This window comes from Anabrus simplex, chromosome 1 (genome assembly GCF_040414725.1).
Source record: "Anabrus simplex isolate iqAnaSimp1 chromosome 1, ASM4041472v1, whole genome shotgun sequence".
NCBI lineage: Eukaryota > Metazoa > Arthropoda > Insecta > Orthoptera > Tettigoniidae > Anabrus > Anabrus simplex.
Genome location: NC_090265.1, coordinates 188,719,258 through 188,738,274, shown reverse-complemented (window position 1 = coordinate 188,738,274; position 19,017 = coordinate 188,719,258). Strand labels below are relative to the sequence as shown.

Below are 19,017 nucleotides of genomic sequence, written 5' to 3'. Positions count from 1 at the left end.
TGTACCTTAATTAAGGCCACGGCCGCTTCCTTCCCACTTCTAGCCCTTTCCTGTCCCATCGTCGCCGTAAGACCTATCTGTGTCGGTGCGACGTAAAACAACTAGCAAGTCAGATCACTTCACCTTAATGGGATTGGTGCCTAAAGCTGCACAATGTCCTGGAGATATTCCAGAGTATATTGCTCTGCCATTTGTCTTCAACATACTGCCTTCAAAAACAACAGTGCACTACGCTTCTGCACTCTGTGCTAGTGTAACTGTAGCTGATGAACGCAGGATTTCAAACTTTGCTCCAAGTAAAATCTTGGGCGAGTTTGAATAAGCAATAATGAGTGCATGCACAAAGGTTTTCCTGAATGTTGCTTACTCTGGTTGTTTTTTTCCATTTCTGCCAGTCAGTTTATCAGCAAGTTTATTAATATGGTTCACAACATCAATATAAGCTCCCCGATGATCAAGATATTAAGATTATTATTGCATATGTTCATGGCCCTTGCATTTGTTTGAGGAAACAATGTAGAAGAAGTTTTTCATCTTGTCAGAAGCAGTAATGTGCGTGAAGAACTTACACCACTTTTCAATTACCTTGCAGAATATTATGTCATGTGAAGACCAGCAGGACTTAGACGCAGGGCTCTTCCGCCATGGTATGAAATTCGTATGTAGAACCACCATCAAGTAGCTTATGTTGGCACACAAATGACCAGCAATGCAAGTGAAGGGTAACATAATCGATTTCATGTACTACTTGGAAGCACCACCCAGATTTGTACTCAGCTCTTCAGCAGTTCCATAGAGAACAAGCCGACATGGAAATGATGGTAGCTGAGTTAAGCTTGGAGCAATTGGCTTAAGCTGTCATACATATATGAATATATCATCATTATAGACTGTTATGCCTTTCAGCATTCAGTCTGCTAGCCTCTGTGAATTTACTGACTGTCACCACAACCCTCTATTTGCAACTAGCGCAGTGGCCTCATTTAGTTCTATTCCTCTTATCTTTAAATCGTTAGAAACTGAGACTATCATCGTCATGGTCTCCCTCTACTTCTCTTACCTCCATAACTGAGTCCATTAGTCTCCTAGGTAACCTAAAACGAAGCTGGTTTATGCATACAGCTTCATCCATCGAGTTCATTCCTAACTTAGACTTTATCTCCTCATTCCGAGCACCCTCCTGCCATTGTTCCCACCTGTTTTTACCAGCAGTCATTCTCATTACTTTCATGTCTGTTACTTCTAACATGAATAAAATATCCTGAGTCCACCTGGCTTTCACTCCCATACAGCAAAGTTGGACTGAAAATAGACCAATGCAAAGATAGTTTCATCTGGGAGCTTTACTTCCTTCTTACAGAATACTGATGATCGCAACTGCGAGCTCATTGTATTATCTTACCGCACCCTGATTCAATCTCACTATATTAGAATCCTGGGGGAACACACATCCTAAATTATCTACCTGTTCCAGCTTTGTATCCAATCTGACATTCAATTCTGTTGAATTTCTTACCTACTGACTTCAATTTAGTCTTTGAAAGGCTAATTTTCATACTATGCACGTAACACCTATTTTCAAGTTCCAAGATATTAGACTGCAGGCGTTCGGCACAATCTGCCATTAAGACCAAGTTGTCAGCATAAGCCAGACTGCTTACTACATTTCCACCTAACTGAATCCCTCCCTGCCACTTTATACCTTTCAGCAGATGATCCATGTAAACTACGAACAACAAAGGTGAAAGATTACAGCCTTGTCTAACCCCTGTAATTACCCTGAACCAAGAACTCATTCTGCCATCAATTCTCACTGCAGCCCAATTGTCAACATAAATGCCTTTGATAGATTTTAATAATCTATCCTGGCAAAAAAAAAAAAAAAAAAAAAACCTACCCTTGATTCCAATAGTCCCCCGGTATGGTGAACATCTTTTCCCTTGGTATCCTGTCATATGCTTTCTCTAGATCCATGGAACATAAACACAACTGTCTGTTCCTCTCGTAGCATTTTTCAGTTACCTAGCGCATACTGAAATTCTGATCCCGACAGCCCTTCTGTGGTCTGAAACCACACTGGTTTCCGTCCAACTTCCTCTCAACCACAGGTCACACCCTGCCTTCCAAGATGCCAGTGAATACTTTGCCTGGTATATTAATCAATGAGATACCTCGATAGTTGTTGCTATCCTTCCTGTTCCCTAGCTTATAGATAGGTGCAATTACTTCTTTTGTCCAATGTTAAGGTACCTTACCAACACTCCATGCTAATATTATTATTCTGTGAAGCCATTTCATCCCTGCCTTCCCCATATTCATCATCATTTCAGGTCTAATTTCATCTGTTCCTGCTACTTTTTTGACAATGGTGTTTATTTACCATCCTTTCCACTTCCTCAAGCGTAATTTCACCAACATAATTTTCCTCCTCCCCGCAAGCTCCGTTATTCGTGACACCACCATGAAGATTTCCTTTTACATTGAGAAGATTTTTTAGAGTTATACTGGAGGTATTTTCAGTGTTTTGATCGTATATGAATGTGCACGAACATATTATATTACCAAAACAAAAGTAACTATCTTCAGTGTGTTCTGTGATGGACATGCAACTGCAAAACGTGACACCTGTGTCATCCACAAAAGTGAGGAAACGGACCCACAATCAAAGGAAATGGAAATCAGTTGTTGCAAAAAACTGAGATAATAACATTGTCAGTAAATATTTTTTTACTGGGTAGAAATTCAATTTCGAAATGGACTTATATACTCTCGTATAGTCAATATTCATGTGAACTGATCATAACCTCATTATTTTATCAATTAATAACGCATTGATATCAATTCATTGAAAATCGTTTGAACTTCAACATTGAAAAACTTCTGCACAATGTGATGTTTAAAAGAGAACTAATTTACTTTTGTTTTTTCCTAAATAGGTATGCCCCGAAGGATATGTCTACAGCACCTACATGTAAAGATAAACACATAACAAAAACATTCAGATGTGGGACATTATCCATGAATGAAATAAAGGTGTTCCATGAACAGTACCACTGCAATAAAACTATTGCTCAAAATGCATTTATTTGTAAGTACATTGAAATCGCACCTGTGCAGAGTAGGCGGCCAAAGAATGAAAAACATACAGGAAAGCAATTTCAAACTAAATTTTACGTTCAGAACAATAAAGGTACGAAGGTTCCAGTATGTCAGCAAGCATTTCTGAACATCCTTCATGTCTCCAGGAAGTGTGTTGATACCATAGTTAAAACATATGTGCAAAATGGTAACGCCCCTGTTGAAAATTTCGGGGGTGATAGGAAGACCCAAATATTTCAGCTAAGAAAGGAAAGCATCGTGAAGTTTATTTCTTCCTTAGTGTGTGTTGAATCCCACTATTGCCGCAATAAGTCAAGGTTGCGAAAGTACTTGTCTTCTGAATTAAGTGTAAACAAACTGTCTGCCATGTTCAATAATAGGGTTACAGATCCAGTATTACAAACTATCAAGTCTTGTTTTCAGATGGTTTTTAACACATGTTTTAATCTTGATTTCAAGACTCCCAGTAAGGGCTGTTGCTCCCTCTGCATACAACTTGATGAGCATCTAAAACAAGAGAAAGATTCCACAAAACAAAGTGAAATAATGATAACCAAGCATGTCCACAAACTAAAAGCAAAGAAGGCAATTTACACTCTACTGAGAGAAGCTGGTGAAAAACTCTTGTATTATCCTTTGACATGCAGAAAAACCAGTGTTTACCCCACATCCCTGATCAGGAGGCATATTCCACCTGTCAACTTTACTTTCACACCATTGCTATAGTTCAAGAGACCTCTAAATGCAGGCTTATTAAGGAAAATGTTTTTTGTTATTGCTGGACGGAGGACGAGTATAGAAAAGGGTCTAATCATATTGCATGAACGGTTTATGATAGGCTGACAAAAACTGGCTTGACAGATTACAAGGAAGCGAGACTCATTTGTGACTCGCATGGGGGTTGAAATAAAAACAAGAACCTCCTCACCATGTGTGGTAAATGGTTTCTGACTGCTGAAAGTAACATAGAATGCATTGAACTTAATTTCCTGTATGAGGTCACTCCTTCATTCCTCCAGATTGTGTCTTTAGCAATATTGAAAAAGACATTAAGAATGAGAGACAGCAGCTTACAAGGACATAGTTGCAAAGCATGGAAGGGTAATTAATCTTGGAGAAGACTGTAAAGTTTTCAACTGGAAAAGTAGTACAGATGCTGTTCTGAAGCCAACTGGATCACGGCACTTCAAATTTGCTCCAAGCAAGCGCATAATACTAACGCGGGGAGTCAAGAAGTGCGATGTAAAAGTAAGAGAGGAGATAGCATACCATATTGACACTAACAAGTTCATGTTCATCATGAAGAAAAACTGTTCCATGTCTGATATAAACCTCGTAGAAATATGTGCAAACAACGTACACAACTTGTCAAAAGCTAAACGAAGCGACGTTTCGAAGCTTTTGTCATCACATTTCGGTGCAGACTGGAAAACACTTCCCGAGCTTCGGTATTATATGGATGTGCTGCTGAGAGCGGACGGAGAGTATGAAGGTGGCAAAAATCTGCAAGATGATGTTTTATGTGAAAACATCGACAACAATGTCTCTCTTTTGATTGTCTAGTTCATATCTAAGTTTCGACCACTGAACATGATTACATAAAATCAGCTTCATGGTCCGTATCGCACTTCAATAGATTCACAATGAAGTAATTTTTTTTTTTTTTTTTTTTTTTTTTTTTTTTTTTTTTTTTTTTTTCCACCTAGTCGATACAATGATTGCCTAAGGCAATTTTTATTGGTCAAAAGTGGTACCACTTCCTCTAAAGCATTACTTTGTCAATTTTATATTTTTCATCTAAACTGTGTTATGTGGCTGAAGATGTTGATAATATACGAAACATGTACCACTTTTGACCAATAAAAATTGCCTTAGGCAATCATTGTATCGACTAGGTGGAAAATAAATAAATACTTCATTGTGAATCCACTGAACATGATACGCTTTGCTACTATAATCCAAAAGTAAATAAATGTGTTTTGATTGTTTAATCTTAAAAAATGTTTGTTGAAGCAGGTATGTCTGAATTACAGGGTACTTTATTATAACAGCTATCCTTAGCTTACAGACTTCTCTTCCTTCTTTTTACTGACTTTCTGAAGGATAATGTTAATTTTTAGTAATGTTAATTTTTAGTTTATTTTACCCTTTATTGAATGTATTGGTAATAAGATTGTTTGCAAATCTAAACTGATGTGTTTCATGCTGGTGGTTTTCCATTTTTTCAGTCTAGGTAATATTATTCGTCACTCTTGTAACTCTTAATAAACGTACAGTACATTATAGTGACATTCTTGACCTTTCAATCTAGTGTAGAGAAAAATAGTGTAGGTATCACAATTCTGTAAGTTATTAGCAAAAGGAGTAATCTCCTTACATGTTGATATCAAAAAGAGCAATATCCATGAAAATCTGAAAGTTGGTATCAAAAGGGACGATCTCCAAAGTACAATTTAAAATACCTAATTAACCATTAATCATATGGTAGGTTTTCTATGATTACTCGCTCACAGCCTGTCTGTTTTGTATATAAGATAAAAATCACCGAGATAGAGTGAATAGAAATGCATTAGATAAAAAATCACTCCCACTGTAAAGTCCAGGACAATGGAGATTGCTCCTTTTGATACTAGTAGCCTCAAATATATAAATAATAAATGACAATCCCTTGTTCAAAGTTCTCTCCTAAGCAAGAAACCACAAGATTTTCAATATCTTGCTCAACATTTTCTTCAGAAGCTCCAGAATATTCATGATCCTACACACACACACACACACACACACACACACACACACACACACACACCATGCTTTCAGCTCCTGTGAAGTTCTCTTTGATTAGTACTTCTTGGTCTTCTTCTTCTTCTTCTTCCTGTGTATTATATAAATGTTTCAGTAATGTTGTTACTAAGATATTTTTATCTTGGTAAAAAGAAAAAGAAAACTCTGGATTTCCTATTTAATATTTCTAGGTTTATCTTCTTCAACTTTCCCATACTAACTTCAGTAATCTGACCAAAATTAAGCTTCAGTTAGAATTGTACTATCTATTCTTTTATTAACTCTTGCTTAATATAACATACATCTGCTACATCATAAATGTAACAAACTTCAAATCATTATACAATCACCATGACAACACACACATTCTTTTCTTTTTCTCCTTGTCATAATTTTATTCTTTTTAACCCTGGAACCTGTAGTCATTGCGATTGCAACTCATTTCCTTGTTACTCAACCGGCAGAGTCGCTATCGAGATGCATTACGCCAGCGCTGACTAATTTCGAAATAGCACCTTGACACTCAACATCTTTATGATAAATCTTGCATCATGTTGAAGAGGAAACTGTACTCTATAAATACAGCACAATTCTGAAGTAGTAGGACTATGTTAATTTTGTTATCATTTATGATCACCGTGTACATCAAGGGGTTTCATTGGCATGATCTGAGTTCTCTTATAGGATGTTTGTAATCCTATTTCTAATGCAATTTTCTGGAAACTGGTGATCTGAGCACGCATTTCTTACATGTCAAGGGCTAAGAGAGCTAAATCATCTGCAAGCCCTAGGCAGTTTGTCCTTATTGAGGGTTTTGCTCCAGTTTGGATTTTAGGTGGGTTTTCTTTTTGCCAAATTTTCATGATGTAATCTAGAGCCACGCTGAAAAGCAGCGTGGATAATCTGTCACCATGACTGAGGCCTGTATCTAATGTAAAAGCATTTGACATTTCTCCCTTGAACTTTACCTTTGAAATTGTGTTGGTTAAAGTGTTCAATAATTTTTGTTAATTTAGGATGAAGGCCATATGATCTGAGGATTTTTAAAAGGGTGGGTCTCTGTATACTATCATAAGCCTTTTTGAAATCTGTGAATGAAACAAAGAGTTTCTTAGTGTTGTATTTGTAATATTCCATTATTAGTTTAAGGCTGAGGATATTTTTCTGGGGAACTTGTATGGGCAAAATCCTCCTTGGTATTCTCCAAGTTGAGGTTCCAGAATGTTTTTTATCCTATTGCAAATTATGCGGAAGAAAATTTTGTAAGTGCAGTCCAAAAGGGTTATTCCTCTGTAATTATCTGGATTATTTTTATCTCCTTTTTTGATTAATGGATGGATTATGCCTGAGGTCCAATTTTCTGGGATTTTCTCTGTGATCTACATTTTGACTAGATGCTGATGTAGATTTATGATTGCTGGTTTCCCTGCATTTTCCAGATTTCTGCAAAGACTAGGTCTTCACCACATGCCTTACAATTTTTTAGTTCCTTAATTGCGAATTCTACCTCATTGATAGTTGCAGGATCTATTAGATCTTGGGTGGTTAAAATGGGTGTGTCAGTATTTATTTCCAATGTTTCCAGTGGGTCACCGCAATTTAAAAGTTTGGTGAATGTCTCTACGAGGATCTCCACATTTTCTTGATTACTATGGGCTAACTTTTCTGATTTATCTCTCAACATTAATATTGGGGGCCCATGTTTTTTAAGGTATTTGCCAAAAGTTTTATAATAATCTCATGGTAGTTTTTTGTTTAAACTCTCTTCTATCTTTTGTAAGGTATTTTTAAGATGTTTGCATTTGGTTGGTCTGATGATTTTATGGGTTCACTTTCTTTGTTTTATTAGTTCTAAATTTGATTTGTCTGACTTTTGGGCTTGATGATTTTTTGAATCTTGGTGTCTTCTCTCAATTGTCTGTCACTTTCTTCATTCCACTCTTCATGTTTTTTCCTAGGATTTGTTGGAGCTAACTCTTCTGCTATAAAGTTTAGTTTGGTGGTCAGTTCTCCTGATGTATTAATTATCTAATAAACACTTACATAAGACATTCCATGACCATGATAATTTCTTTTAAACAAGGAGCTTAGCTCCTGTACAGTTATAAACAATAGCTGTCAAGGCTAATGTATTTGTCATTGTTGGAATCTACCAAATTCAAGCCCTTTTAATGCTGTAAACAATGAATTTACAAAGAAGTAAATATTGTGGACAAATTGTCTCCCTTGTTTTGTGATAATGCGAAAACTGTGGTGAATAATGCAATGGAGGTGTGTTGCATTAAGAAAAGTACAACTTTCTATACCCCTGCAAGCTTGTTCCTAGCATATTATGCATAAAACTGCTTAAGGAATTTTGTAATTGGACTGGAATTGCTTCTCCATTTATTCTTGTACACGAACACAGCTCTTGAACATAAGTCCGCCTGGTCAAAAAGATAGAAATACAAACAGATGCCTATCTAGCATCATACTCAGATGTAGTACAATATTTCCTGGTCATCTTATACTCATGCTAAGAAATCATTGAACATCCACTGATGAAGATCACATCATAACACTATGCAGTGTACAGCAGTTGATTCCTATGTTTGCATGCTGTAAAGAAAGAAAACGTAAATTCTCCTAACCCCAATAACAATATTTTCTAAGTCAGTTTAGGATGTCCACAAACACAAGAAATTGTGTCCAACACACCAAACAACTGACAGTAGCAATTTGAAAAGTATTACTGTCCTACAGTTCTCACACTTGACATAATTCATTAACTTTCACGACTGCACACATAATTTAGGATAAGAACTTGCTGAGTAACAGAACGACTACTCTTGAAATTACTACTCATAGATGGCTGACTTGTTATCGTAGGGGCTAGGTTTTATTTCCATCTGGTGCAAGAATATGCTGGCTAAATGTCCTTTTATTTTCTTGTTCGATGTTCAACTCCATGCCACTCTTGCACAGGCATTCAGAACATACTCATTACTTCAGATGATATTTCTTTTAATATAAATATTTTTTTACATCGTGCCGACACAGGTCTTAAGGCAACGATGGGATAGGAAAGAGCTAGGAGTGGGAAGGAAGCAACCTTGGACTCAATGAAGGTACATTCTCAGCTTTTACCTGGTGTGAAATTTGGAAACCACAGAAAACCATCTTCAAGGCTGCCGACAGTGGGGGTTGAACCTGCTATCTCCCGAATGCAAGTTCACAGCTCCAGCTCGCTCTGTATAATACTATTAATTATTCTTGAAATATCAAGGTGATGCTTGCCATGCTAATTATTGTTTACTAAAAGGTGCTTCTACTCACAAAATAGTATAACACAGCCTTATAGTATTATAAATGAGTCAGGTCTGCCTTGCAATTTGGTGCCAGGGAAGAAGAGAGAAGCAAGATACCTCCATGCGCTGCTTAGTACATGTGTAGCTTGTGATGAATACCACTCGCTCTTGTTATGGATACGGTTTTACAATGCAGATTGGAACATTGCAATCATTCCTAATTCATTCTCCTCCAGACAATTCAGCAACTGTCCACATAAAATGTAATTAATGTAAATTGCTGGTTTCACCTCCTCCTGACATATGTGAATTAAAATCTGTAGTACACCCTGTGACAGGCAGCATTCAGAAATATTTATAATACCCATTTATATATCTTTGGAGAGATATTATTTACTTATACTGTGGTATTCATTTTTGTTTTCCTCTTATAATCAGTATATTTTGAGCAATTAGTACACTTACTGTTTTATAATTAAATCTTAAGAAATTACTGAATCAATCTAATTTATGTCCCATTTACTTGCAGCTTTTCAGCAATATCATACAGGTGGACTGAAGTCATCAATACACCGGACTCGCTGCATTTATATGAGTGTGTACCAGAACAGAGTTCATACAAGGAACCATACTATCTAAGGGTATGAAAAATAATTTTATTTGAATGTTTATAAATACTCTAGAGTGAAACTTGCTACTTCAGCTGGCCCATTCCTACACTTTCCTGGCCCAACATTTATTCAGAATGAAGTTGTTGTTGTTGTCGTTGTTGTTGTCGGTGTTGTTGTTGTCGGTGTTGTTGTTGTTGAAAATTTAATAGTGGGCCTTCAAGAAACGTGAAACATGATGGAAGAACCTTTGAATTCCAAACAAAACGAACAAATCCCATGGTGCAACAACCCTGAAGGGCCATGGCCTACCAAGCGACCACTGCTCAGCCCAAAGGCCTGCAGATTATAAGGTGTCGTGTGTTCGGCACGACGAATCCTCTAGGCCATTATTCTTGGCTTTCTAGACCGGGTTTGAATTCCAAGGTTACAGAATTAATAATGGGCTACCTGACCATGGAGTTACAAATCAGTGTCTCCAATTTGGAGCTTGATTTTTAGTGAATTTAAGAATAATAGATTCTATAATTTTTTCAAGCAATATTACCAAGAATTACAACTCTGACCTTTAAAACTACAAATCAAATTTATACTATATTAATTGCCCATCTTCTTCTTGTTGTTGTTGTTGTTATTCTTCTTCTTCATGTGCTATGTCCTCGCAGAACATTGGCGATCTGTTGTTTGTTCATAGCTGTTCTGAACAGAGTAAGATTTGTCACCCCAAACCACTGGCTCAAGTTGCCGAGCCATGATGTCCTTGGACCACGTTTTCCATTAATTTTGCCTTGGAGTATTACTTGCAGAAGGTGGTATTTACAGTTCTGCATCATATGACCAAAGTATTCTAGCTTCCTTCTCTTGATGGTAGTGAGAATTTCTGGTTCTTTGTTCATACGGTGCAAAAGTCTATATTGGTTATTTTAGCGTCCAAGGTATCTTCAGCATTCTTCAGTACGTCCACATTTCAAATGCTTGCAACTTCTTGCACATGGTCTCAGTTAGTGTCCACGCCTCAACGCCATATAACAGAACGCTGAAAACGTAGCACCGGAGTAGTCGTGTCCGTCGTGAAATGGAAAGGTCACGGCTTGTTAAAAGTTTTCTAAGTCTCTGAAAAGAAGTTCTGGTCTGCTCAATTCTGCATCGGATCTCGTGAGTAAGGTCCCAGTCATCATTGATGTGACATCCCAGGTATTTAAATGTTGCCACTCTTGTGATCTGTTCCTTTGCTGTTGTGAAATTACCTCGAATGCCATCTTCTTTCCTACTTTCCTACTTATAACCATCCACTTGGTCTTTACCTTAAGCTTCAAGCCCATTACGCTGCTGGCTTCAGTGACAGCATTAAGTAGTTCCTGTAGATCCTGGAGATTGGTTGCAAGTAGCACAGTGTCATCGGCATACCTGATGTTATTTATGATGAAACCATTAACCACAACTCCTTGAGTCTTTCTGTAAAGACCATCTCGAAAAATCTTTTCTGAATAGATATTGAAAAGCGTGGGGGAAAGAATACAGCCTTGGTGAACTCCTTTCATGATTGAGACATATCTTGGCGGACTGTATCGAAGGCCTTTTCGTAATCGATGAAACATGCAAAAACATCGACATTGACATCTCGGCACCGTTGGACTAATACCTGCAGACTGAATAATGCGTCTCTAGTAACAAAACCATGTCTGAAGCCAAACTGCGAGGTTCCAATATTCTCCTCATATTTATGATAAATTCTTGCATGCAAGACTTTTAGAAATACTTTCAGAATGTGGCTCATCAAACTAATTGTTCTATATTCATTGCAGAATTTTGCATTGGCTCCCTTAGGCAATATTACGAAAGTCTATTTGAGCCAGTCTCGAGGAATGGTTCCGCTGCGGTGAAAACTGTCGAATAGGTAAACTAATAATGAAAGGGATTTTTCTTTCTCAAGCAGTTTCAGTATCTCGGCATACATCTCATCAGGGCATGGAGCCTTCCCATTCTTCACTGTTCTTATAGCATATTCTACTTCTGCACATGTGATATCCACACCATCGTCTGCCCAAGCACCATGATCCACATTTCTGCGATCCAAGAAGAGATTTTGTACATATTCCATCCATTCCTTCAGTTTCTCTTCTGTACTCACTAAGATGTCACCATTCTTATTAAGGAGGACTCCGCTACCCTTCTCGTTATATGCACCAGTTACTTGTTTCACTTTCTTGTACATGTTGAAAAAATCATGTCTTGAATTCATTAATTCTATTTCATTGCATTCCTCAGAGAGTTGTTGTTCTTTTGCATTCCTTATTCTTTGTCATATTAAATTCTGCAAACTTTTTTACTTTACAGGTTCTTTGTTTTTAAAAGACCTTTTCTGGTCCATCATCTTCAGGATTTCTTCTGTCATCCACAGCTTGTTTTTCCTTCTTCCAGCATCCATTAATTTTACTTGACTTACATCGTTAATTGCACATTTGATTTGATTCCAAGTGCCTTCAACATCATTTACATTAACGCTGTTTTGAACTTCCGCAAGTTTTACACGTAGGGCCGACTGAACATCCTTCAGTGCTTGATCTTGAAGCTTCTGAATCTCAATCCGACTAAAACTCCCCTTTAAATGGTATTTCTTCAGCCTGAGATTCATGGAAGCAAACGGTAGGCTATGGTCTTAGTTGATATCAGCACCAGGGTATGTTTTCACACATTTGATAGAATTTCTGAACCGCTTATTAATTGTGATGTAATCAATCTGGTTCCTAATACTGCTGTCAGCATCAGAGGTTCACATATACAGGCGACGTGGAGGTAGCTGGAAATACGTGTTTGCTATAATTAGGCCCTCCTCCTGGCACATCTGGACCCCTACTAATAAAAACGTACATATATAAATCTTCATTTTAGACCATTATGCCTTTCAGCATTCAGTCTGCAAGCATCTGTGTGAATTTACTAAACGCCTCCACAATCCTCTATTTATAACTAGAAGAAGTGAAATACAAGAATTGCGCACTGTTTTTCTTTTGAATGACTTCTAAGTTTTACAGTGTCTACCCCCGTTCATTTCCTTTTCATATTACCTCTTCTACTGATCCTATGCATTGTTTTCCATTTCTTAATCGGCTGATGAAAACCTGGACTAGGGTCAAAACCGGTACCATTTCTAATTATTATTAAATGAGAATGTAATTCACTACATTTCTTATTATTTGGTATTGAATAGGTGGAATTTCCTTATCAATTATTTCAATTTTAATTGTCACATTCACACCATGCAAATGCCGGGGGCTATACCTTAATTAATATCATGGCTGCTTTCTTCCCACTCCCAACCCTTTCCTGTCCCATCATCGCCATATGACCAATCTGTGTCAGTGCAACGTAAAGCAAATTGTGTATTAACTGGTGTAGGTCATAAGTCCACAGAATTTTCACCAAGTACACTCCGAATGTTTTAGGTAAGCCTCGGACCTATGGGAATAACAGAGTCCCACTCCCATTTGACAGGTGAAGGACTCCTTAGAAATACCTTGTCGAACGAAATGGAATTTGATGGGGAGCTATCAATATTAATGGGGCTTATGGAAGAAAGAAAATAGAACCGGCGGAGTTGGCAAAGAGGATGCATCTGGATATGTTAGGAGTTAATGAAATTCGGGTAAGGGGAGATAATGCGGAAGAGATAGATTATAAAGCGTACGTGATGGGTGTTAAAAGGCGAAGGGTAGAGTTCAGGGTAGGACTGTTTATCAGAAATACTATTGCATGCAACATAGTTTCTGTTAGACACGTAAATGAGCGAATGATGTGAGTAGATTTGGAAATAGGAGGAATTAGGAAGAGAATTACCTCAGCTTATTCACTACGTGACGGTGCAGATGAAGTTGACAAGTCTTATGAAGCATTGCCTGACATTGTAGTCAAGGTCAACAGCAAGGATAGAATAGCGCTAATGGGCAATTTCAATGTGAGAGTTGAAAATCGAACTGAAGAATACGAAAGGATAATCGGTAAATGTGGGGAAGATATGGAAACTAATAGGAATGGGAAGCATTTACTGGACTTCCTTGCAGGTATGGTTTAAGCAGTTACGAATACATTCTTCAAGCATAAGGCTATTCATCACTACTCATGGGAGGGTAGGGGCACCAGTTCCATAGTAGATTAGTATCATAACAGAATTTGAATTCAAGAAATCTGTTAGGAATGTGCCAGTTTTAGAGGGATTTTTCGATGATACAGACCACTGTCTGATCGGTAGTGAACTGAGAATCTCTAAGCCTAGGATAGAGAAAGTGAAATCTGTCTGGAGACGAATTAGGTTAGAAAATCTCCAGGACAAGGTAATTAGATAGAAGTACATGGATATGATCACTGAAAAATTCCAAGCAGTGGACAGTAAGGAGGTTCAGGATATAGAAAGAGAATGGAAGGCATACAGGGATGCAGTAGTAGAAACAGTAACGGAATGCCTAGGAAGAACTGTGTGTAAGGATAGAAAAAAGCAAACCTTATGGTGGGATGATGAAGTGAGAGGAGCTTGTAAACATAAAAAAGAAGGTGTATCAGAAATGGCTCCAAACACTGATGCAAACAGGGAATTAATTGTATGTAGATGAAAGAAAGAGAGCAAAACAAATAGCTGAATTCAAAAAGAATTCGTAGGAAGATTTTAGTAATAACCTAGAAAGGCTAGGTCAAGCAGCAGGGAAACCTTTCTGGACAGTAACAAAACATCTTAGAAAGGGAGGGAAAATGGAAATGAATAGTGTTTTGGGTAATTCAGGTGAACTCACAGTAGATCCCAGGAAATCACTGGACAGGTGGAAGAAATATTTTCAAAATCATCAACGTAAAAAAAATATTCCTGGTGATGTCGCCAAACAACTAAGCTCGTGGGGAGGAGGACAATGATGTTGGTGAAATTATGCTTGATGAAGTGGAAAGAATGGTAAATATTCTCCATTGTCATAAAGCATCAGGAATAGATTAAGTCAGACCTGAAATTGTGAAATATAATGGGAACAGAGGGATGAAATAGTTTCATAGAGTGATAAAATTAGCATGGAGTGTTAGTACGATACCTTCTGCTTGGACAAAAGCAGTATTTGTACCATCTATAAGCAAGGGAACAGGTAGGATTGCAACAACTATCGAGGTATCTCACTGATCGGTATACCAAGCAAAGTGTTAGCAGCATCTTGGAAGGTAGGGTGTGATCAGTGGTTGAGAGTAAGTTGGATGAAACCCATTGTGGTTGCAGACCACAGAGGGACTGTCAAGATCAGATTTTCAGTATGCGCCAGGTAACTGAAGAATGCTACAAGACGGGGTCTACTCTGACAACTTGGTCTTAATGGCAGATTTTGCCATCTTGGAACGTGAAAATAGGAGCAATGCGCATGGTATGAAAATAAGTCTTTCCAAGACTAAAATGAAGTCAGTAACTAAGAAATCCAAAAGAAATGAATATCAAATTGAGGATACAAAACTGGAATAGGTAGATAATTACAAGTATTTAGGATGGGTGTTCTCCGAGGATGGTAGTATAGTAAGTGAGATTGAACCAAGGTGCAGTAAAGCCAATGTAGTGAGCTCGCAGATATGATGAACAGTATTCTGTAAGAAGGAAGTCAGCTCCCGGATGAAACCACCTTTACATTGGTCTGTTTTCAGACCAACTTGCTTTACGGATATGAAAGCTGGGTGGACTCAGGATATTTTATTCGTAAGTTAGATGTAACAGACATGAAAGTAGCAAGTCTGATTGCTGGTACAAACAGGTGGGAACAATGGCAGGAGGATCCTTGGATTTAGGAGATAAAGGCTAAAGCAGGAATGAATCCGATGGACAAAGCTGTATGCATGAATTGACTTGGGTAGTGGGGTAATGTGGGGCGAATGGAGGAGTATAGGTTACCTAGGAGAATGTCTGGCTCCATGGCTAAATGGTTAGCGTGCTGGCCTTTGGTCCAGAGGGTCCCAGGTTTGATTCCCGGCTGGGTCAAGATTTTTACTTAAATGATTAATTCTTTTGGCTCAGGGACTGGGTATCTGTGCTGTCCCCAACATCCCTACAACTCACACACAACACAAACACTATCCTCCACCACAATAACATGCAGTTACCTAGATATGGCAGATGTTGCACACCCTCATCGGAGGATCTGCCTTACAAGGGCTGCACCTGGTCAGAAATAGCCACATGAAATTATTACAACTAGAAGAATAATGGACTCTGTTATGGAGGGTAAGAGAAGTAGAGGGAGACCAAAATGACGATGGTTAGACTTGGTTTGTAATGATATATAAATAAGAGGTACAATATGGAACAATGAAATTTTTATTTAATTTAATTTCCGGGTTGAACCGTGTTGTACTTGTACGCATATCTCGTACAGTTTGCTGACGTTAAATTAAATTAAATTAAATAATTCTTCACACCGTGGAAGCTTCACTTCTAAGAAATGAAATTTTTAGCTTTAAATGGTGTGAATGTGGGGAACCGTGCAAACCATCGTCAGGGCTGCCGAGAGTGGGGGCAAAAATACCAGTTAGTAAAAAATGACAAAAATAATGAATTAGGTAGCAGATAGGGACCGTCATTGGAGGCAGCCGTACCCAGGGAGTGGTGCCCCTGCCTATGTGAGTCCGAGAGCACACTGATATGCAGATAGTATGCTTTGAATGTAGAAATAACTCCCTGGTCCATGGGTTGTAGGATAGATGTGGTGGTGGGTGGAAGAATAAGGACTTCAGTTTTTTTATTTGAATCAATAATGGAAAGTGGGTGCCTGGGAATATTAGCGAGGAGGAGAATTTTGAATGGATTTTTTTCTTTCTCACATTAGGCCTTCAATTCTCTATTAATTTCATTAACAAAATAGTCACTGAAAATAGCAGAAATCATCCAACCTTTCTTATTCCATCTCCAATGAACTCCCATCCTGCTGTTGTCACAACCTTTTAATTTTGGCTCAAGGTTGAATAGGAGCTCCAGACAGAGGTATGTGTTGTTGGTTGTGATGTTCAATCCAGTGGCTTACCATTTTTTCCATTCTTTCCATCGCTTCCGAGCGAGATTTGGTTACTTTAGTCACACTTGAATTAGTAGAAGATTGAAGAGTTTTTTGAATTTATTCCACATTGTCACAAATAGTTCTCACAGTCGATTTATAAAGTCCCAAAGCACGCTGAATGTCAACAATATGCTCACCTATCTCATAGCAATCCAAAATTTCTAACTTGGTTTCTAATGAATACACCCTTCGTAAATGGTTCTTTCCTTTGGCAGGCACACTTTCTTTCCTTTTACCCGGCATTTTAAATACGAAACCTGTCAAGTACAACTTATCAGCTCTACGGACTGGAACTGACAATTCACGTCTCGACAAACACAACAGCAGATGCGCGTAGGGATACGCTTGCCCCACTTAACCTTGCTGCATGACGTAGTGTACGTTGCAAAGTTCAGCACGCATGTCTGTACCCACCTTAAGGCATTACAGCTTCCACATGCTGTTAAAAGATGGCAGCACTAGACTTAAACCAAAATCGTGTATATACAAAATCACGGATAACGAATCTGCGTATAACAAGGTTTACCTGTATTAGGAAATGAAAAGTAAGTGTAAAAAAGTGCAAAATGAGAAAAAGAAAAAATGTTGGGAGATATTCACACAAAAGTTATTCACACAAAAGTTGCAAAAGAATGTAAATGGTGGAAAAAGAATGTTGTATCAATAGCTAAAAAATAAGAGAAATGAAATAATCTATGCAAAGCAAGCAAAGGAAGAGAGTAGAAATGTATTTACAGACCCAGAGAAGATAAGGAATAGGTGGAAAGACTATTTCAATAAACTCCTGAATGTGAGAAATGATGCAGAATGAGCTGCTTGTTTGTGGATCTGAGGATGTGAAGAATCCTGATGGATTGTGGTAACAGTTTTGCCTACAGTACTATGGTTTACCGAGCTTTCAACATCCTGATGTCAAGAAGAGACCTTAAAAAATGAGTTGAACACTACCTGTAGTTTTACCAAATCCAATGGATACAACAGTTTCTTAATAGAAGGAATACTCAGTAAGTATAAATATCGTCCCTCGACCACTTTGACAAAAGAAAAACCAAACAACATTTCTTTTTCCACCTTTACATTTAACGACGAACAGATTTACCAGATTACTGACATCTTTGAAAAGCACAACGTAAAAGTAGTTATTAAAACTAATAACAGGAATGCAGACATCTTACACAATGCCAACCAAATCCATAAACAACTTCCAACAGTTTTTCAAAATCAGGCGTATACAGACTTAATTGCAATAGTTGCGGCTCATCATATGTTGGTCAGGCTGGAAGGAGTTTTAATATAAGGTACTTGGAACAAGTCAACGCCCTGAAATATAACAGGTTTTTGGATGTGGGACAGCATATAGATTATTCTGATCATAAATTCACAGGCATAAATCAGGATATGAAAATTCTTAAAATCATCGGCAAAGGACCCCTTCTCATACCTGCCAAGTATTCCATTTTTTCCATAAGATGTACGGATTTTGAGTATGTTTTACGGTTGTACGGATCAACAACGTTATTGTACGGATTTTCAATATCCGCGCTTGGTTTTGCTTTCTGCTGTCAATAATTAATTGTTATGAATTTCATGTTTTTGGCCCGTATTGAACTGAGAATAATATATAAGTAATAATAATAACAACGTAAACGTTTCCACCTTTTCAATACTAAAATATATTCACAAAATTATAAATTACACGGTACTAGTTTCGACCCATCTAGGGGTCATCATCAGCCAAAAGTGATCTTTGCTCCAATACGGCTGATGATGACCCCTAGATGGGTCGAAACTAGTACCGTGTAATTTATAATTTTGTGAATATATTTTAGTATTGAAAAGGTGGAAACGTTTACGTTGTTATTATTATTATTACTTATATATTATTCTGCTGTCAAATCGAATTTGTGTGACTTTCGATAATAGCTGGTTATACGAGATGCAGTGTTTGAAATTTAACCGGTAAATGTATTGATAATCACATCATCGATTATCACCGTGCTTTTGTCACCTGTTCGACCTCAGCTGCTACTTCATTCACTGAAATGTTCCCAAACAAGTAGCAGGCTGTGATTTTGAAGAAAAGAAATCCATGAAAAGTAGCAGGCTGTGAATTTATATATAACAACTTTAGTAACTACATCGTGCTTCTGCATCTGTGTTCCTTGACCTTGACCT

General features: G+C 37.7%; 1 protein-coding gene across 1 annotated transcript in view; it reads left to right on the top strand.

Annotated features, from left to right (window-relative positions):
- The window catches only part of LOC136885511 (intermembrane lipid transfer protein Vps13), a 1,358,975-nt gene that overhangs the window by 1,038,445 nt on the left and 301,513 nt on the right, over nt 1-19,017 (top strand). The window contains exon 44 of the mRNA XM_067158109.2: nt 9,697-9,808. Within this exon, the coding sequence (XP_067014210.2) occupies nt 9,697-9,808 (112 nt within the window). The remainder of the gene's footprint in view (nt 1-9,696; nt 9,809-19,017) is intronic.